This window comes from Dermochelys coriacea, chromosome 13 (genome assembly GCF_009764565.3).
Source record: "Dermochelys coriacea isolate rDerCor1 chromosome 13, rDerCor1.pri.v4, whole genome shotgun sequence".
NCBI lineage: Eukaryota > Metazoa > Chordata > Testudines > Dermochelyidae > Dermochelys > Dermochelys coriacea.
In genome coordinates this window covers 3,505,642-3,527,153 of record NC_050080.1, presented here as the reverse complement: position 1 = coordinate 3,527,153, position 21,512 = coordinate 3,505,642, and the positions used below count along the sequence as shown (strand labels likewise).

The 21,512-nt window shown below is 46.1% G+C and overlaps 1 protein-coding gene across 1 annotated transcript; it reads left to right on the top strand.

Annotated features, from left to right (window-relative positions):
- The first annotated feature begins 554 nt into the window (after positions 1 to 554).
- Positions 555 to 14,283, top strand: NSFL1C (NSFL1 cofactor). The gene is made up of 9 exons (XM_038369483.2): positions 555 to 856; positions 2,878 to 2,975; positions 4,827 to 4,901; positions 9,165 to 9,330; positions 9,716 to 9,808; positions 10,724 to 10,833; positions 11,556 to 11,693; positions 12,517 to 12,681; positions 13,908 to 14,283. Exons 1-9 carry the CDS (start codon positions 755 to 757, stop codon positions 14,068 to 14,070), a joined length of 1,110 nt encoding a protein of 369 aa, XP_038225411.1. The 5' UTR covers positions 555 to 754; the 3' UTR covers positions 14,071 to 14,283.
- Positions 14,284 to 21,512: the final 7,229 nt, after the last annotated feature.

Sequence of the window (21,512 nt, the reverse complement as noted above, 5' to 3'; positions counted from 1 at the left end):
TGTGAGGTAGGCTGAGGTTATTATGCCCATTGTGTGGAAGGAGAACTCAGACTTAGAGAGATTGGGGCCAAAATGTTCAAAAGCAGCCCCCGATTTTGGAGTGGCCCCGGTTTGGGGCACGCTCCCGGAGGCCTGCTCTCCAAAGAGGCCATCATTCGCATGGCGGCTCCCAGTGGGGGACGGTGGGATGTTCGATGTTTCTGAAAACTGGCCCCAAGTTGGGCACCCAGAACCAGGGGCTGCTTTTAAAGCTCTTGGCGTAAGTGGTTTGTCCGTGGGGGCCGTGACAGGGCTGGGAACTGAGCCCTCATCCCTCGAGCTCGGCGGAGCCGGGGTCCTGACGCACCCCAGGAGAGGCGCCCTCAGCCCTGGCGCCAGCTGGCCCTGGGAACGGTCCGTGTCTCTCCCTCCCGTGGCCCAGTTCCTGGGGGTGTGATTGGGGATCAGATGCAGGAGGGGGCTGAGCACCCAGCATGGACCTGGGTGGGATGGGACCCACGTGGGAACCAGGGGCAGGTTTCTGAACCCGGGACTCCAGTGGCCCCTGCCTTTCCATCTCCCCCCAGCAGAGGGCAGCGTGTGTCCGCCTCTGCGCCCGGCCGGAAGCCTCCCGCTGCCCGTAGCGCTGGGGGCCGGCAGGGGGCGCTCTGGGCGGCGCGCGTTTCCGCACGGAGGGCTTTGAGTGCTGCACGCCCGGCCCGCCAGGCGCGGCCTCCGGGGCGGGCCGGGGGGGATTGGCCGCTGCACCGGGAAGATGGCGGATCGGGAGGAGGCGCTGAGGGAGTTCGTGGCCGTGACCGGGACCGAGGAGGAGCGAGCCCGCTTCTTCCTGGAGTCAGCGGGCTGGGACCTGCAGGTAGCGCCGGGCCGGGGCCGCCGCGGAACCGCACCGTCATCCCGGCATGGGGGGGACCCGGCTCGGGCCGACCTCCCCTCCCCCGGGCCCGGCTCGGGCCGACCTCCCCTCCCCCCCCATCCCGGCCTCCCCTCCCTGGCGCCCGCCCGCCCCCCCCCCGACTTCTCCGCTTTCACTGCGGGCCCGGCCCCGCTCCCCGTGCTCCCTACCCCGGCCAGCGGCCCCCGGCGCCTCCCCGGGCTCAGGCCGCTCCTCCTGCCGGGCCGGGCTCGCTAGGCGCGAGCCCCACCCCCCGTCGGGCAGAGCCGCTGCCCGCGCGAGCAAAGGGCCCCCCGGGCGCCGCCCGCCCTGAACTGGCCACTGGCTCCTGTGTGCAAACCCGTCGCCCGCCCGCCTGCAGAAGACGCGGTCTCCCACCGTGCGTCAGGAGCCGGTCGCCTCTCTCAAGATGTGGCTGCAGTTAGTTCCCAGATCTCCTGTAAATCCCTGCAGGCGTCAGTTGCATGCCCTTCGCTTCCCTGCCCTTCGCATTTCTCTGGCACATCGTTTCATCCAAAAATCTCGGCGCTCCTTACTAGCATTGATTAGGCCTCACAGAACCATTGACATGAGTATTATCCAGATAGAGAAATGGAGGCACAGTAGTGAAGTGACTTGTCCAGCCAGGTCCACACAGTGATGGAGCCAAGAGTCTTGACTCACAATATTGTGCAGTAATGCTTCCCCCGCTCCTCCCCTGTATACCTGTTGTACTTTAACATGCACTGAAACTCTTTAGAGGCAGATTAAGTCACCAAGTGAAAGAACTGGTGACAAATCACTTCCAATTTGTAATTTTGAAACTTACAAATATCTGAAACAAATATCTCTGTAACTGGTTGAGGCAATCTCCTATTCAGGTAAATAATATTTATCACTGAGTTTTGTTAGCTTGAGGTATAAGATTTTATAGAAGTGTGATTAACCCAAACAGGCTGTGTGATCCCCTCCTATATACAGGTTTCAGAGTAGCAGCCGTGTTAGTCTGTATTCGCAAAAAGAAAAGGAGTACCCGTGGCACCTTAGAGACTAACAAATTTATTAGAGCATAAGCTTTCGTGAGCTACAGCTCACTTCATCGGATGCATAGTGAGCTGTAGCTCACGAAAGCTTATGCTCTAATAAATTTGTTAGTCTCTAAGGTGCCACGGGTACTCCTTTCCTCATATATATTAAGAGCTCTGAAAATTCCTCTGATTATCCTAATTTCAGCCACCTGAAACTATTCAGAATCTATGAAATAAGCTTAATCAAGATTGTATATGATACAGACTCCTGCATTTAGCCAGTCAGGTAGAGTGGAAGGATCTGTAAATGGTATCCACTTGGTCAGAAGGGGTGAAAACCAGTTATTGCTAACCCAGATTCAGCCATGGTGTGAACAGGACCTGAAAATTGTAAGTAAATGCATGATCACCAGTTTGACCAATTGCCTTTTTCCCTGCAAACTTACCTCTGGCCATATCTACACTAGCACATTTAATTAAGGGCTTGTGCATGCTTGGAAATGTACCGAAATAGCTATTCTGTAATAATTATTTGTGTATAAACGCCCATGAAGATACTCTTATTCTGGAATAAGGCTGCCTTTTTCAAATTTAGCTAAATCCACTTTAGAAGTAGAGTAAGCTAAATCAGAAACAAGCAGTCTTATTCTGGAATAAGAGTATCCACACAAGGAGTTATTCCAGAAGAAATGTTTCAGTACATTTCTGAGTGTAGGCAACCCCTAACATGGCAGTAAAAAAAAACTGGAAGCTGCTAGATGAGCATTATCTCTGCTAAGATTCCTGAAGGTGGAAATTGTTTGGTAAAATTCCTTAGAGTAGATGTGACTTAAACGATTGGGTGTGACAAAAGTTCTAAGTAAATGCAGTATTTTAATCTTTTTAATAGATACAGTTCTGACATCTTTCCGACAACAATGATGTACGAGATGATTGGTCTTCTTCTTAAACGCTGCTGTATATCTGTCCTTTCAGATTGCTCTAGCTAGTTTTTATGAGGACGGGGGTGATGAAGACATTGTAACGCTTCCTCAGCCAACTGCCAGCTCTGTGTCCAGAGGCACTGCACCCAGGTGAACAGAAACTTTCCAAATTATATGGGTCTGCTCATTAAGCAGTTATACATGTGGGAGTGGAAGCTACCTATCGAAGTATTTATACTATGCCCATCACATTGCTGTATGACCGTTATCAGAGAAGACATCCATTAATTCTGTTCAGCTTTATTTCTTAAGTTTCATTAGCCTTTGTGAAACCCCAGCAGTGTTGTATTCCCCTAGCTTGGATGTGATTGCACATCTTATGCAAAGAATTTTGTAGAATGATTTTACCTCATTGCTCAAGAAGAATGGATTATTCTATTTTAGTTTGCTTTGGGGCCAGAAGAGAACTCAGCAGATCTAAACATTTTCTGTAATACAGAATACTATACTTCTCTAGAATAGTTTGCAATTCTATACATTGCCTATCTGAGGATGTCAAGGCACTTTACAAGCTTGAATGAATTTGGCCTGATTCTGTCCCTGTGGAATAGGAAAATATTATCCCCATTTTACAGATGAGGCTCTGAAGCACAGAGAGTTCTCATCCGATTGGTAGTTGTCTGTGTAAAGTGAATTTGATGGTCTAAGTGCTGATTCTAGTGGGTAAGTGTCCACATCACAAAAAATCACCATTTCAGTTAGCACTCTAGTAGATAGCTCCGCAGAAACAGAGGATCAACAGACATGTAACCTGAACTCCGTTCACCTTTAACAGAGGCTCCCTAGAACAGGGCCATGTAAGATACCTTGCATGTTTGGGGATTATGCTTTAACTATTCTGTGGATAAATAAAGGTTCCTAAATCCAGTACATCTGCAGGGAAATAACTGAAGATTTGTTACGTTTGTTGTATTCGTGACCCCTTATCAAGCATTGTGCGTACACTCACCTGGTATTTGTAGATGTAATGGGGAGAGGCTGAGATACTTGGAGACTGATTCACCACTCTTACACCAATGTGACTCGATGGTCTAGTGGAGTGATGAATCAGGTCCCTAGGGTTGGAAGGGCCCTGGTTTAACCCACTGTATAAATGCAGAAATTCTTCTACTCCAGCTTTCTTCAGTCCAGGTTCCTTTTTTTTGTCTTGTACAGAAACCTTTCAGATCTTTCTTTATATATCATAAAGACACAAAAGGCACAAACCTATTTGTTTCTAGTGATCTCTTAGATATGTTTAGACTATTCTAAGAGTGTATGTTGTTTTTAGCTGAGGTCGGGGAGGGAGCTAAGTGTTGGGCAGTGGTTCCCAAACTTGTTCCACCGCTTGTTTCCCCTGGTGGGCCGGGCCGGTTTGTTTACCTGCCGTGTCCACAGGTTCGGCCAGTCGCGGCTCCCATTGGCTGCAGTTCTTTGCTCCAGGCCAAAGGGAGCCGCTGGAAGCGGCGGCCAGTACGTCCCTCGGCCCGCGCTGCTTCCAGCAGCTCCTATTGGCCTGGAGCAGTGAACTGTGGCCGCTGGGAGCCGCGATCGGCCGAACCTGCGGACGGAGCAGGTAAATGGCCCGGCCCGCCAGGGGCTTTCCCTGCATAAGCAGTGGAACAAGTTTGGGAACCACCAGTGTAGGATATTAGGATAGTCTCCCTTATTTTGACAACAGTCCCCAAGAAGGAAAGAGCAGATGGGCTTTGCTGAATGGTTAATGAGGACAGCAATAGTACCTGTCCCCTCTGAGCTGCCATTTGATCAGTATATAGAGGGTGTTTAATTAGAGCAAGAACTGAAGTTCAGTAGAAATGAATGCTGTTTAACCCAGATGCATAGTAGAAGACAGAAGCACAACATAACAGCCACTTTCCTGCTTTATAGTTCATATTACATGTCTGATATCTATCTATCTCTTTGGGAAATGTGTGTGCTCATTTGGTTATCTTTTTACAGTGACCACCGGGTGACATCATTCAGAGACCTTGTTCATGCTCAAGAAGTTGATGATGAAGAGGAAGAGGGACAACGGTCAGTCTCCAGTTAAATATGGTCTTTTATTTTGTGGGAGAGCATGGAACTGTACAGAACCTTATTTAAATGTGTATTTTAATCACTACTGAAGAGTCTCTGGTTTTCATGCTCACTGAGTCTTATTCTGAAAGGTTAGTCAATTAAAATGATGTCTGCAAGGACAGGCTTAGTACTGTTTGTAGAAATTCTCTGTACTGGTTTGAGAGTTGTGAGATGTTAAATTCAATGGTGATCAGTACAGTTCTGAATGCATGTCCTTCTCCCCATTGTTGAGAGAAGTTAATTCCAGGGCTTGCACAATGTGTGTGCATTTTTGCTAGAGCAGTGAGCCCCAGCACTCCCATGTCTTTGTTTGAGATGCTGCTGTGTGGAAATGCAGTTGCAGTTCCCCTTTTCATCTGGGTTTTTCCCTTCTTTTGAGCATCATTTAGGAAATGTTAGTGGGAAATTTCCTGCAGTTTCAGCTATAATGACAGCTAGCGAGGAGAGCTTTAAACTAGATTCAAAAGGGGCAGGTGACAAAAGCCCACAGGTAGGTACAAAAAAAGTGACGTTAACAGAGGACTAAATATGGGGCGGGAATCATTGGAGCTACAAGAGGGATAGCAATGGGGGAAGCTGCTCAATAGCTTAGCTCTCTGTATACACAAATGCAAGGAATATGGGTAGTAAACAGGAAGAACGTGAAGTATTAGTCCATAAGCTAAATTATGACTTAATTGGCATCACAGAGACTTGTTGGTATAGTGGGGTTATGGCTTGTTCAGGAAGGATAGGCCAGGGAGAAGGTGTTGCATTGTACCTCGATATGTACTCTTGTTCTGAAGTCCAGAAGGAGGTGAGAGTCAGATCAGTTGAAAGTCTCTGGATGAAGATAAAAGGAGAGGAAAAATGGGTGATGTCATGGTCTATTGTAGACTAACAAATCAGGAGGAAGAGGTGGATCAGGCATTTTGAGAACAAACAACAGAAATATGCAAAGCACAAGTAGTAATGGGGGACTGTAACTATCCAGTCATCTGGTGGAAAAATAATGCAGCAAAACCCAAAAAACCCAATAAGTTCTTGGAATGTATTAGAGGACAATTTTTTGTTTCAGAAAGTAGAGGAAGTAATCAGTGGGGCAGCCATATTAGATTTGATTCTGCTAGCAAGGAGGAATTAGTTGAAAATCTGAAGGTTCAAGGCAATTGGGTGAAAGTGATCATGAAATGAGTATTGGTTGATCATAGGATGACTATGAGCTGCCAATGTGATATGGCTGTGAAAAAAGCTAATGCGGTTTTGGGATGCATCAGGAGAGGCATTTCCAGTAGGGATAAGGAGGTTTTAGTACCGTTATACAAGGCACTGGTGAGACCTCACCTAGAATACTGTGTGCAGTTCTGGTCTCCCATTTTTAAAAAGGATGAATTCAAGCTGGAGCAGGTACAGAGAAGGGCTACTAGGATGATCCGAGGAATGGAAAACTTGTCTTATGAAAGGAGACTTAAGGAGCTTGGCTTGTTTAGCCTAACTAAAAGAAGGTTGAGTGGAGATATGATTGCTCTCTATAAATATATCAGAGGGATAAATACAGGAGAGGGAGAGGAATTATTTCAGCTCAGCACCAATGTGGACACAAGAACAAATGGGTATAAACTGGCCACCAGGAAGTTTAGACTTGAAATCAGACGAAGGTTTTTAACCATCAGAGGAGTGAAGTTTTGGAATAGCCTTCCAAGGGAAGCAGTGGGGGCAAAAGATCTATCTGGCTTTAAGATTCTACTTGATAAGTTTATGGAGGAGATGGTATGATGGGATAATGGGATTTTAGTAATTAATTGCTCTTTAAATATTCAGGGTAAATAGGCCTAATCCCCTGAGATGGGATATTAGATGGATGGGATCTGAGTTACCCAGGAAAGAATTTTCTGTAGTATGTGGCTGGTGAATCTTGCCCATATGCTCAGGGATTAGCTGATTGCCATATTTGGGGTCGGGAAGGAATTTTCCTCCAGGGCAGATTGGAGAGGCCCTGGAGGTTTTTCGCCTTCCTCTTTAGCATGGGGCATGGTTGACTTGAGGGAGGCTTCTCTGCTCCTTGAAGTCTTTAAACCATGATTTAAGGACTTCAATAGCTCAGACATGGGTGAGGTTTTTCATAGGAGTGGGTGGGTGAGATTCTGTGGCCTGCACTGTGCAGGAGGTCAGACTAGATGATCAGAATGGTCCCTTCTGACCTTAGTATCTATGAATCTATGATAGATTTCATGATTTTAAGGAATGGGAGGAGTGAAAGTAACAATGGACTTAAAAAAGCAGACTGTAACAAACTCAGAACTGGTAGGTATGGTCCCAAAAGAAGTTCAGGAAAGATGGCAGTTTTTCAAAGAGACAGTATTAGGGGCTCAATAGCAAACCGTCCTGATGCGAGAGGAAGAAAAGTAAGGGTATGTCTACGCTGTAAAGAAACACTTGCTGCACCAAGTCTCAGAGCCGAGGTCAACTGACTCAGGCTCACAGGGCTTGGGCTGTAGAGCTAAAAATAGCAGTGTATATGTTCTGGCTTGGGGTGAAGCCTGGTCTCTGAAACCCATATGTCACCCACATGACATTCTGGTAAGCAAACTAGGAAATGTGGTCTAGATTGAATTATTATAAGATGGATGAACAGCTAGTTCAGACTGTACTCAAAAGGGTAGTTATCAGTGGTTCACTGCCAAACTGGGAGGGCATATCTAGTGGGATCTGCAGGGTCAGTCCTGGGTCTGATATTGGTCAGTGTTTTCATTAATGACTTGCTTATAAAATTTGTAGATGGCACCAAGCTGGAGAAGGGATTGCTAGCACTTTGGAGGACATGATTAGAATTCAAAATGACCTTGACAAACTGGAGAATTGGTCTGAGATCAACAAGATTAAATTTATTAGACAAGTGCAAAATACTGCACTTAGTGAGAGGAAAATTAAATGAACAACTACAAAATGGAAGATAACTGGCTAGGAAGTAGTACTGCTAAAAGGAATCTGAGAGTTATAGTAAATCACAAATTGAATACGAGTCAAAAATATGAGTCTGCAGTTGCTAAAAAGGTTAATATTCTGGGGTGTACTAACAGGAATGTTAAAAAGACACAAGAGGTAATTGTCCCCCTATACACAGCACTGGGGAGGCCTCAGCTGGAGTAGTGTGTCCAGTTCTGGGTGCTGCACTTTAGGAAAGATGTGGACAAATTGGAGAGAATCCAAAGGAGAGCAACAAAAATGATGAAAGGTTTAGAACACCTGACCTATGAAGAAAGATTAAAAAACTGGGCATGTTTAGTCTTGAGAAAAGAAGATTGAAGGGGACTTGATAAGTTTTCCAGTATGTTAAGGACTGTCAGAAAGAGGACACTGATGAGTTGTTCTCCATGTCCACTGAAGATAGGACAAGAAGTAATCCACTTAATCTGCAGGGAGATTTAGGTGAGATATTAGGGAAAAAAATTCTAACTATAAGGATAGTTAAGCACTGGAATAGGCTTCCAAGGGAGGTTGTGGAATCCCTGTCATTGCAGGACTTTAAGAGCAAGTTAAATAAACACCCTGTCAAAGATGGTCTCGGTTTACTTGACTGTGCCTCAGCGCAGGGTGCTGGACAGGATGATCTCTCGAGGGCCCTTCCAGCCCTATATGTGTCAGATTCTAGAAGTAGTTTACAGATGACATGCAAAGCAATTTGAATGGAGCCATACCTGTGAGGTGGCCAAGTATATAAACAATCTTACTGATGGGTAAATTAAGGCACAGATCAGTTCAGTACCTTAAGTTGGTGGTGTACCTGGCAGTAGAATTCAGGAGTGCAGATAACCAGTCCCATTAGTCTAGGTTCTCTCCTTTCCCTCTTTCCCTCTGCCCATTTGTTAAATTCAGGAGCTTTAAGGCTAGGAGATTACTTGATTGTCACTAGTTAATACACAGCTTTTCAAACTCTGTTACAGAAGAAGCTGCTGAGTCTGGCAGAGACCTCATTTCATGATTTTCTATTCACATCAGTTACAATGATTGGCCAGACTAAATGAACACTTCCCAGTAAACTGTTTGACTATAGAAGAGAAAGTGAGAATAACCAACTGTGCAAGAGCAAAAACTGTTTGTGTGGGCAGCCACATCCTGGACCTGAAACTCAGTTTGCTCCTGTAACCTCTTGGGGCTTCTCAGGTCCACGTCCTGGAAAATCATTTGTCCAAGTAACTAACCCCAAGTCGCTAGATGATGATTGTTTGTTCTGTTCAGGTTTTATGCTGGGGGCTCGGAGAGAAGTGGGCAGCAAATCGTTGGCCCGCCAAGGAAGAAAAGCCCCAATGAGCTGGTGGAGGATCTGTTCAAAGGAGCTAAGGAGCACGGAGCGGTGGCTGTCGATCGGCCGGCTAAGAGCCCCGGCGAGAGCAACAGACCAAAAGTGAGGAATGCTGGGGTCTTCCTTCCTTTCCTTATTTAAATCTGTTTTTAATGGAGGTGTTCTCCCTCCACCAGCTCAGTGACAGCTGTTCTATATTGGTGAGTGTTGGGATTCTCTTGTAAGGACAGCTGTATCCAAACCCCTCCATTAGCGCTGATCTAGCATATGTGCCATAATGGCAAGAAAAGCTAATTCAGGGTGTCAAATGATTAATTGGTTAACAAGTTGGCCACTGCAGCTTTGAGATGTGTTGCGTAGCTTTTAACCATATTGCTGGTACAGTGAAGCCCATGTTTACTCATGGCAATGTTCTCCTGAAGAGGAAGCAAGCATTGTCTGGGTGCATATCATTCTGTAACCTCTTCTGCGTGCCTCTCTCTTGTAGCCATTTGCAGGGGGAGGGTACCGCCTTGGAGCTGCTCCAGAGGAGGAGTCGGCCTATGTGTCAGGAGAGAGGAGGCAGCATTCTGGTCAGGACGTGAGTAGCTCTCATCCTTCAACTTTGCAAAGATCTTCCTTAGTGGATTATTTTATTTGGCTACAAAGCATCTGTTTTCCCTCTTGATGAGCCCAGAGAAGGAAATGGACATAGAAGGCGGAGCTGCAGTAAGCCTAGCTTTGGTAAATTCTTAGACTGGAGAGTGCTCTTTGCTCCCCGTGTAGATTTAATGAATAATCAAGTGTTCTGTAGGCAGTGTCTTGCTGAAGTGTTACTTAAAAACCTGGAAGCTCCTCATAAGCTCAAGGAGCTTTTCTCAACAACTCTGGCTGTGAAATTAATGCTCCTGAAAGGTGGCGTGTAGAAAGCACAAGAATGAAATTCCCTGTATCCCCAGAGGAGGCGCAGTAGCAGTGCAGACTTCTCTCCTCTGCCTGACCAGTGTGTTCCCCTGTGAGCTTGGAGGGGCCACCTGTGGGGTGGGTGTGTGGCTCAGTCTCCCTGTCCCATGCACTCTTTGGCTTTTTATCCAGACCTGCCAAAAAGAGGGTGATCTGTGATGGTGGCTTTGTGTTGGGGAGTGACACTACCAAGCACCCAGCCAACGTTTTTTCTTTCATAGATTCATAGATACTAAGGTCAGAAGGGACCATTCTGATCAACTAGTCTGACCTCCTGCACAACGCAGGCCACAGAATCCCACCCACCCACTCCTACGAAAAACCTCACCTATGTCTGAGCTATTGAAGTCCTCAAATCATGGTTTAAAGACTTCAAGGAGCAGAGAATCCTCCCTCAACTTTCTTTTGTCTGTGTTGGCTTAGGGAAGTCCCCACTGGGGCACAACCCTCTGTCTGAAATTACCCCGCTGGGCAGGCTTTTCACTGTCAGTAGTTGCTATGTTTTGTCAAGACACTGGCAAGGAGCTAACTTTTCTGCTTGGGGTGGGTGCAGGTACATATCGTACTGAAGCTGTGGAAGAGTGGATTCAGCCTGGACAATGGGGAGCTGAGGAGCTACCAAGACCCATCCAATGCCCAGTTTCTGGAGTCTATCCGCAGAGGGTATGCAGCATGAGGCTAGGGCAGGGGACCTCTGATGGGGTGTGTCTGAGAAGGAAGCGCCTGTATGCTAAAATATAGGAATGTAGGAAATCCAGGGTGCTGGGAATCAGAACTTAGTATAAATAGCTCATTTCATCGAAGCATTTTCATAAGTTTCTTAACATGGTAGCAATGGGGTGGGTAAAATACAGTGGTTGCCTTTATATCAGGTATTTAGCTGTGGAAGCAGCCCCATCCCATGAAGGGATAGGAGACTTTGAGGATTAGAAGTGAGGGAACAGTCTCTTCCATATGTGGGATGCAGACTCCTGAGGATTACAAAAGGCAGGTTATCCTAAACAAGACTAGCGAGAAACCTTTCATATGTGTTAGGCCCTGGGAAGGTGAGTCCTCCTCAAATCCTGCTTAGCTGATGAGATGATGACTAAAGGATGCTTTGAGTCCTGGGGACAGGAGGGAAGGTTTCTAATAGCCTGTGGTGGGACTGGCATTTGTGTTGACGGTTTCCTGGGCAGCATAAATAGGAAGCAAGCATTATCTGGGTGCATGTTCTGTAATCTCTTCTGCATGCCTGTCTCTCTTGTAGCCGTTAACAGGGGGAGGGCACCATTTTGAAGCTGCTCCGGAAGAGGAGCCCGCCTCTGTGTCAGGACACAACAGACGGTAGTTTTCAGATCTTTATCTATGGATTTTATTACAATGCACATTCTTCTTGCTTCCAGGGAAGTCCCAGCCGAGCTCCGTAGGTTAGCACGCGGTGGACAAGTGAACTTGGATATGGAGGATCACCGTGACGAGGATTTTGTGAAATCCAAAGGTGCCTTCAGGGCTTTCACTGGAGAGGGGCAGAAACTGGGCAGGTGAGAAGACAGCAATACTGATTTGGTATCTGCTGCCATAGCCCATCTGAGCTCACACGGTTTCTTTCTTTAACAAAATAGCAGTTGATTTGGCTGTTTGTTAGGTTAGGATGATGGAATAGGTGGCATTTTATAAGCAAGATTAACAGCATTTAATGTTGTAGGTGTTTTTAACAAATATGAAGGACTGGCTTTAACTCCTTGCTGTTAGTTCCCTATTGCAAACTCCTGTGAATCAATTGCAAAACGGCATTGATGGCAGATATAAAGTGTGTTGCAGAGGTCTGAGCACAAGTCTCAGAGCCAGGAACTTGAGTTTGATTCCTGGCTCTGACCCTGATTCTGTGGCCTACGTCAAATCACTTAATCTTTGTTTCCTCATATGTAAAAAGAAGATAACATATCTGCCCTGCAGAGTGGCGGTACGGTGGTGATTAATCATTTTAATGTTTGTAAATGCTAAATATTGTGTGTGATGTGCACCCTCATTAGCAGTTATAGTCAAAAGATCAATCCGAAGCGAGGAGATGGGGAGGTAGTAGAGACCATGATTAGATGTCTGGAAGCATGGGAATGTCTAAGTCCGGTTGAGTGGGGGTTGGGTTGGAAGACATTGGCGGTTGTATAATCTGTTGGCTCTGAGAGGTTGGTTTGGAGATTAGATAAGTGTCTGAGGGCCCCTGATGTGTCACCAGTTGGTTCCTGAGTTCCTGTTCTCATTGCTAATATGTTTGCATCTGTGCCTCTTTTGTGGGAACCATGATTCCTGGCCCCGGAAAGAGGTGGTTTATAAAACCTGTCCTCCATGTTTCCCTCCTCTTAGCACTGCCCCCCAGGTGATGGGCACCAGCTCTCCAGCACAGCGGGCAGAGAACGAAGCCAAAGCCAGTTCTTCTATCACCATTGATGAGTCAGAGCCCACGACCAACATCCAAATCCGGCTCGCTGATGGCGGGCGATTGGTCCAGAAATTTAACCACAGCCACAGGTACAAGGGCAACTGGAAACACAGGTTACTAACTGGGAAGGCCTGAGTGACACTGCAAACTGTACACAACTGGACCAGATGTTAAAATCCTTGCTAGCCCGCTAAAGGGAGCTCTTGGGATCCTTCTGTATCAGTGAATAGGAGCAGAATTACTGTGGGGTTTGGTGATTGTTAAATAATAGTAGGATAGGATTTGTTTTCCTAACAGGGACAGCTGTTGAACTGGTGATCTCTCATTTGAACACTTCACTATTATCAGTGTAACTGTCTGTAGTGCCAACTAAATTATCCCAAAGTCTTTGGACATCTTTAGATAATTAAGGAACTTGGCTCAGTTGACTTCTGACCCTGAATACAAACTTGTTTGCTTAGCCACTCTCTTCACTGCAGATAGCTTGAGAGAGGAGGTTCCCTTTAAAACTGCTTCAGCAGGAGAAGCAAAAGTAATTCCATGGAGTCCATTGCTCAGTAGGACTTAAGCATGTGACTTCTGTGCTGGAGTCCTGCTCAGCCAACCATTCTGGGAGAACACGGCAGGTCACCCGTACTCTTCTCCAGTTCTTACAGGAGAATTGAACCACATCTCTGCTCAAGCAGGGGAGACTGGAAGACAAATCTCTTTTCCAGGCCCCCTTGTTATCCACAATGGTATCATGCCCCCTAAGGGTTCAGATAATCTGGGATCTGCTGCACTTATGCGGAATGCTGCTTTCCTGCCCATCCAGCAGTTTATAAATTTATATAGCCTTTTTCATCCTGAAGGGATACCAAAGCATTTTACAAATTATACATATAGGAATCTCTTGATCCATCAATGTGCCCAGACACCATGGTGATCTGCAGGTATTAAAAACTTGCTAGTATAGCCACCAATCACTGCATGTGTTTAAGGCAGGAAGTTACAAAGACTATCTAGTTGTGACCACAGCTTATGCTCAAAGACGTTAGCCTCACTTGTAATAGGTGGAAAGCAGTTTCATGTGTTATTTCAGGGAACTTGTATGTCTTTATAGATGTGCAACAGAAAATGAAAAGTCATCTTTAAAAGTAGCTTAAATGTGAAATCTGCTTAATGTGGCTTTTGCCGTTTGCTGGTAGTGTTGATGCTGTGACACTGCAGGTGCTTACATCTTCGGGAAGAAAGGTAAAGTTAGGCTGTTTCCCACACATTTGTGCAGTAAATGAAATAACAGGGTCACCATTGTGTGTTTGATCCCCTTGGACAGCATCCGTGACATCCGGCTCTTCATAGTAGATGCCCGGCCAGCGATGGCTGCTACCAGCTTTGTCCTCATGACCACCTTCCCGAATAAAGAGCTGTCTGACGAGGACCAAACCCTGAAGGAAGCCAACCTGCTCAATGCTGTCATCGTCCAGCGATTAATATAATGGAACCCATCTCTCTTCACGTGTCTACCTGCTGCGCGCATGTGTCGTTTCGTCCTGTATGCGCACCTGTGCCACGCAGCACAGTGTCACATCTACCTGTAGCTCTGGGTTCTTAGATCTTGGTTGGACTTTTTTCTCATTAGTTGCATTTCCCATGTTTTTGTGATGATCAGTGGACTTTAAAATAAATAAAACAAACCCGTTTTGAAAGGGGCTGCAGCCTATTGTGCCAGAAATTCTCCCACTGGAGTTGTCACAGGTGCTTTATGGATCACGTTACTGACTGCAGAGTGGGATGGGAGGTATGGTGAAAGGGAGCTCAAAGGAAGTAGTTTCCGTCCATGCTGGGGAAGAACGACTTATAGCAACCCATTACTCTTCGCTCCTCCCAGGAGGAGGAGCAAAACGCTTCCTTTGTTTCAGTGTGTTAAATAAAAACCATCCCATAAATGGGTGATCTGATTGCCAGGCTGACACTGACATTGGTGTAACACCAGCACTAGCCAATAGATCCTTGGGAAGCCACAATTCTCTTGTACTGTATGTGGGTTAAAGCTTGGATTTGCATGTAGAGGCGTAAAGTTAATGCTTTTCTCATCCTTTTTCAGAAGTAAAATTCTGATTTGCCCCTGCCCCCGCTACAAAGTTCTGACATTCCTCACAAGAGAGCCCTGCGCAGGACTGGGGTCCCGCAGGACCCGCTACCATACTAGCGGGAAAGGGATTACAAAATAGCCCCGTTCAGCGCTCTACCTCACAGCATCCAGCCTGGTCTCTTGTTTTCTCCCCTCCCTCCACTAAGCAAGACTGGCTGTCTGCAGTTTTGCCTTGCTGCGTGCTGGGCTGCTTTATGGCTTTTGGAAGTACAGCCTGCTCCTTGGTTTCCGCCCCAAGAGGGCAGGATGCTGGATCTGCTGTGGAAGTGAATGGAAGTGAAAAGTGATAAAGACAGATACACTTTATCTTAATGGAAAGTAGAGATTTTTGGTAAGGAATTTTAAAAATGAATAGTTGAGATGCTGGGAATGGCCAGGGTGTAATTTAAGGCTGTGGGGAAGAGATTAACCCTTAAATTTACTTTCTCACATTTGTTGAGGACCAGTTTAGCTACACACTTGGAGTCCTCTACCCTTTGTCTGTTTTATTGTTTGCATTTTGGGCTCAGGTCTCTTCTTTTATTAAGAATCCCGTGAGTAAATTCGATGCTCCTAGAAATGAGGGACTAATGGGATTAGCTTGAGCCAGGTGTAGTGCATGCAGGTTTGCCACCTAGTGCACCTCCCGTCCCAGTGCATCTCACGTCTGACTCAGTGTTCTGGACTTATCCCGTGCAGAGCCTGCCAGCTGTGCTGAACCATCAACTTTGTGACGCCAGCTAATTAGATGCTACACGGAGACCAGTAGTCTCGCTGTGATGCAAGTATCTGAATTGTGACCCCGTGAGTTGTTAGAACATGCATCCCATTTTCCACACTTAGTCATGCTTGAGCGTAGAGCTCGAGCACTGTAACTCTACTTCCCCTGATGCTTCACAATTTCCTGTTCCTCGATTTGGGTACTTGCAACGAGCAGAGAACAAACACTAGGCATGCCTACGTGGGAGAGGGGTCAGCAGGTTCCACAAGCTCAGCATGAGAAACTTGCTTAGCTAGGTGCATCAAGCACAACAGAGGAGTGAATAGCAGACCTTAGCAAGGGCATTTTGATAGCACTTACTCTACTGGGGGTTGAATGAATTAGCATTTTTCATGATTAAATGGATACACAATGTACGTAACGGCAAACATTGTAAATTATTGTGAAAGTGACCATTAAAAAATAGGAAAATGTCTTCTGACCCTTTCTAACATGATGCATGAAATTGTCCACGTTTGTTGAGGAACAACTGGCATCTGCTTTTGTGCTTTGGGGAGGTGTTGCTAGCAGGTTTGCTCTGTGTAGAACAATCTTCAGCTAATTTGGCATTAACATCTTGGCAGTATTTGCTATTCCACTGACAGTGAGCCACTCTGAGTTATGGAGTTGGGGTTTTGCACCGATAGTTTAATGCCGGAAGCAGTGATGTACCATATTTCAGGATAAGGCGTCTGTGTGATCAGCACTAAAAGGAGCATGAACGTGGATTTTTCCCCACAGCCGGAGTAGAGGCATAGCTGCCTCATGCCAGGACATTTGTTTCAAAGAGATTTGTCAGAGGAGAACTTGGATCTCACAATTGTCTATCCCAAATGAACCTGGCTTCTTGTGATGTAATACCACCAAATGGCGGGCTCACCTCATCTTGCTCTTTGGGGAGAGGGCATATGTACTTAGCCATGTGCTGCAGAGGGTGCAGTTTCTTGAGTGGAGCTAGAGGAGTTTAGTAAAGGAAGAGGCTGGGAAGATAAATCTTCCCTTTTCCTTCTAACTGGTAGTAGTTTTCCAAGAAAACTGAGGCAGGAGGCTCTCTGTCATTTTTGTCTCTGGCTGGGTGTGCCATAATGCATGCAGGGTTATTAAATAAATGTCGTCAAGTCAGCGTGATTCAGATTAGATTGCTTCAGATTGGGGTTGTGATTAGTCTGGTTCTGCTGGACAACTGAAATAGATTTGTAGCCTGGTTTCTACGAGAACCCTTGAAATCCCATGTGCTGTGATGGTTTTGTTATTGGGGCAGATGGGTGGGAGGGGAAAGGGGAGGGGGTTTGATTTCACACCATGTTCCCTGAGCAGCTTTTCCATTATGAAAACTGTATTACCTCTCTAAAGCAGAGGGTGGAACTGCTGCCAAGCATCTCTGTCTTTGAACTGCCCATGAGCTTTCAGCTCTTAAGCCTTGCAAAGCTCCTCGGATATTAACTCTCTATCACACGCATTTGTGAAGCCTAGTTTAATGTACTCCCCTGTCACCTCGCTCTGCTAATTCTCTTTCTCTTCTCTCAGGCTTTCCTATTAATGTGTAGTCCTCATCTTGTGGTAGCTTTGATTATGTCTGCAGCATCTCACACTGGGGGGCTATGTAGAGTTTGCCTGAGCAGAGCAGTGCAAATGTTGTTAGCCTGGCTGTAGATCTTCTATAACTACTACTATTGACATGGCAGAGCTCATAGAGTTGCCTGGCTATCCAGTACGTGGCATCTGCCTGACTGAAGCTGGTCGTCTTCAATAGACAAAGGAAAATTAGTGAGGCTTGCTGGAGACAGAAAAGTTCAAAATACACCAGAGTGGATGAAAGTAGAAGGTGAAACTGGGCCGGAAAGTGCACAACGGTTCTCACAGGTGGGATGGAGAGTTGCCTTTTTTAACCTATTATTGTTGCAGGCCTTGTATGCTTCACTCTGAGCTATTCCCTGCAGGGGAGGGAGGGAATTCTCATTCCCGTTCATTAACAGAGTCAGCTTTCTGAGGGCAAAAGTGCCTTTTCCCTGCACTCCTGGGTAGATTCAGTGGGCTGAGGTGGTTCATGTTCTGGCGTGTTTCTGTGTGGGAAGCTAATCTGTGCCACACTTGATAAAACCAATGGAGAGTCAGACTCATGCGGCTATCTCATTTCCTTTTTAAAATGCCTTTTCCTTTTCAGTGCCTGAGACACTTGATTTTTACTTATTTAGTATTAAAGCAGTCTATTTCCTCTCTCCCTGCTCCCAAGCAGAGTTCTGCCAGCATTTCTCATGGTTTATAATGCACTCTGGCAAAAACTCACTTTCTCATGTTAGAATTTACACCTCTTGATTTCTGACTAGTTTTTTTGTGTATGTTTGTGAGACCCCTTCATAGGTCTGCTGAGCTTTATTTGTAAGGAGTAAACACAGGTGTGTGTGTGTGAGAGAGAGAGAGAGAGAGAGAGAGAGAGAGAGAGTACTGCTCCGAGTTTAATAACTCGGAGTGTTCTGTTTGTGGATGGCAGTCTTACCTGTGTAAGTGTTCCCACTCCCCTGACAAGCATTCTCACCGCAGTGGCAGTCTTCTCCAAGAGGTGAGAAATCACAGGACTTTCTTGTGCTCCTCCTCCATATTGGTTGATTGTTATTCCTCTCCCTTTCTAATAACTGCACATTTTTCACATACTTCTGCTGCATACTTCCCTCCCCCCTTCTCTGAGCAGGTTCTGCTCTTCCCCTATGTTCAGGAAGCTTGTACTTCCCCTTTGCAGTGCTATCTGCTGCCTCCACCTTTGTTGTTTCCAAGTAAGGGTCTCCTTGATGGTAAATGGCTTCACTACCCCAATGTGACATGCTCAAAGGTTACCTTTCAGTGGGCATATTTTTTTGTTTTGTTTTGTTTAACATGGATGGACCTGTAATCTCTTTTTAAGGATTTGATTTTAAAGTAGCAGATCAGCATTGTTATCTTTGACTGTAATCAGCCATATGTAGTTTCGGATTGTGAAATTCTCCAGCTCACTAGGAAGTGTCTGATCATGACACACTCCATATCCAAGAACTAGAAACTGGCCTTCATGCTGCTGCCCTTATTCTTATGTGGCATTACATGTTTAAATAGAACCTCTAAAAAAACAAAGCCCACTCCCAGGATGCTCTTTTGAAGCTCAGTCTATTGCTGGTGACCTTTTGGCTTTTATAAAATAGAGCCGCTTTACAAGCTTCACGTCCCTTGCCTAATTGCCGTTGAATTCATGCCACCTTTGGAATTAAGATGCTGTAGAAAACCAGCTCGGGGTGTGCATGCACATAATAAGTCACACTAGGACACACAAGGCCTGATCCAAAGTCCACTGAAGTCTGGAAAGTGTCCTGTTAACTTCAGTAGGTTTTGGATAGGGCCCTTTAAACATGTGCAGGCATCTTTATAGACGTCTGCAGCTGCATGTATGTTCACAGGCCTCTTGCACGTTTGAAGGAATACAGTGCTCTCCTCCTCCTGTCCCAAAATGTATATGCTTTTTTTCTAGTGGTGAATGAGAAATGCCTAAAAATCAAGCTCCCAAATCTTAAACTACAAAGTAATTTTAAAACAAAGTAATGTATCCTTTGTTAGAAAATAAAGACCAGAGTTCAGAACTCTGGGTTTCCCTTCTTCCGTCTGGGCTGACATTTATGTAAGCAGGGTCTGAATGAGCTCTCCCCTAATGTCTAGTGATGCGCTGGGGGAAGGAGGTTTCAGGAACAGACCATATTTGCGTGAACACTCCTCCTCTACCTAGATGCAGAGCATGATGGAGCTGCTTTGCTAAAGTGATCGATTTTGGCTGTAATTGGTTACAAATCACTTCAGTATTGAGTGCAAAGGTAATGAAATGTTATCCTTATTGTATGAGCAAAGGGCAGCAGAATTGTACTTAGCCTGCCCCGATTGAGGGGCTCACCCCAAACTGATCCTCACTCACTAAGCAAGGAGCAGGCATGCCAAATCCCAATGAAAGGGGGAGAGGGTGGGGCCAAGTGTTCCTGCATGGTGGTGCGAGCTCTGCCTAGGTACCATTTGATCCTCTTCTGTCTACTGTGTAAAGACAGAGCTGACTGGATTCCATTGAGTGTCCTTGTTTTCAGCTCTAGTGATCACTGAACCAACCAGTGACACCCTGGTGCCGGACAGTGTTGCTGTGAAAGGGACAGCACGGCCTGTACTAGCTGTGTGGTTCCCCACTACCTGCTGAAATCACTGCGAGCTGCAATTGCTGAGAGCTGGGGCAAGTGCTGGAACCTCAGAGTGTGATGTCACAGGGTAGAGGCAGTGGTAGCAGAGGGAGGGCAGTGACAGCCTGGATGTAATGATGACTGCACCAGCTGAGGTGTTGCTTAATGCCTCACCCCCACTGAACTCTGGGTCTTCGCTGACCAAGGACAGCAACCGTGAGCACGGTGCAGTGGAGGGAGATGGCAGTGGCCTGTCGAAGGAACATTTGTTGGACTTTCAGGCCACAAGGTGAGAAACAGAGCAAAGGATACTGCCCAGTGAATCTGGGGTGGTGGTTGCTCTTAGTGATATTTTTGAGTTATGGTTGTGTTTTCCCAATGAATGCTCGGGTCCTTTTCCCTTAAGTTTTTTTTGCTATACACAGACTCAGTGCTTGCGAGAGGGGAAGTATTGCTTCTTAGAGGCACTGGGGGGTGGTTCACTTTCGCAGATTACTGAGTGAGGGCTCAAGCTGGTTCTCTTCTTGTATTGTTAAAAGGAACCTCTAGATACTGAACCCAGCCCTTCTTCCTGCCAACTGTGCCTGGCAGAACAGTTACATTTATAAGCAACTCAAGCCATGTAAGGAGGGACTTAAATGATGATTCTGGGCAAAACTATGGTAGTCAATAGGAGTTCTTGCATGAGTAAAGGCTGCAGGATTGGGCCCTTTTCAAGATCTGCTGTCTAGACACAGGTTTCTATATGTCTGAATGGAGATCAGAGTGACTGAAAAGCTTTTCAACTTTTTTGAATAGAATATCAGGGTTGGAAGGGACCTCAGGAGATCATCTAGTCCAACCCCCTGCTCAAAGCAGGGCCAATCCCCAATTTTTGCCCCGATCCCTAAATGGCCCCCTTGAGGATTGAACTTGCAACCCTCGGTTTAACAGGCCAATGCTCAAACCATTGAGCTATCCCTCCCCCCAAAGTGCTCAGCTCTGTCACAGAGGACAGGAGAGGCCTCGAACCCGCACACGCTTAACGCACCTAAACTGCATCTAACTCGCTGCTCCCCCCGGGCTCGGCCACGCACTTCTTCTAACTGGAATCAGATTTTCAGCACTGTGCACGTACAAATGTGTTTATTTGTTTTGCTTGTCATTTCAGGAACCGTGCAAACACCCTGGTAGCTGTCAGATTAAATGTACATGTGTAGTTGCAATAATTGTGCATGTAAATTAGACCTGGGATAGCACATGTACAATTGTGAAGAGCTGGGCCTTTGTATTTACACCTCTGTGTGAAGGAGCATGGATTTCAAACAGTTGTATTTACACTGGTTTATGCCCTTCAGTTTACGAGGAAGGAAAAAAAACCCTGAAGTTAACTGGTTTATGCTAAGGGTTGAGCTGTGATTCTTGTTCTCACTCAGGTAAATAATGCATATGTCAAAGCTTATGGCAGTAAAAGATATATTTACAGTGACTGAAAAGCATTAAATCATTCTGCTGATTGGAGCTGGTGGAATGTGCTTTCTATAATCTTCGACACCAGCTGCCCAGAGCCTGACACATACAGCACCTGCAATTCCATTATCCTTTCTCCTCATCCGCAGCCATGACCACTAACACATTCATCACACAAACTCCATTAAGGATTCTGCTGCAGCTCTGTGAAGATATTGCTTCTGCCTCTCTCTTTTTGTGGGGCAGGGAGGAATCTGCCTTCTTGGGGCTGGCAGATGTAATTTATCCAAAGGCCGCCACTGGGTTCGCTGCAAAGAAATTCCTGGGCTCAACACATTTCGAGTGGCCGGATTGCTCCGCAGTAACCAGCCCCTCTACGTTGCTGCAAGCTGAGAGAAGCTGCTTAATTAGCTCTGT

Bases quoted from the DNA above. Each gene is read 5' to 3' on its own strand.
- NSFL1C (XM_038369483.2), top strand. From the start codon at position 755: ATGGCGGATCGGGAGGAGGCGCTGAGGGAGTTCGTGGCCGTGACCGGG. The intron at 4,902-9,164 runs GTCAGTCTCCAG...TGTTCTGTTCAG, and splicing joins GAAGAGGAAGAGGGACAACG to GTTTTATGCTGGGGGCTCGG. The intron at 9,331-9,715 runs GTGAGGAATGCT...TCTCTCTTGTAG, and splicing joins GCGAGAGCAACAGACCAAAA to CCATTTGCAGGGGGAGGGTA.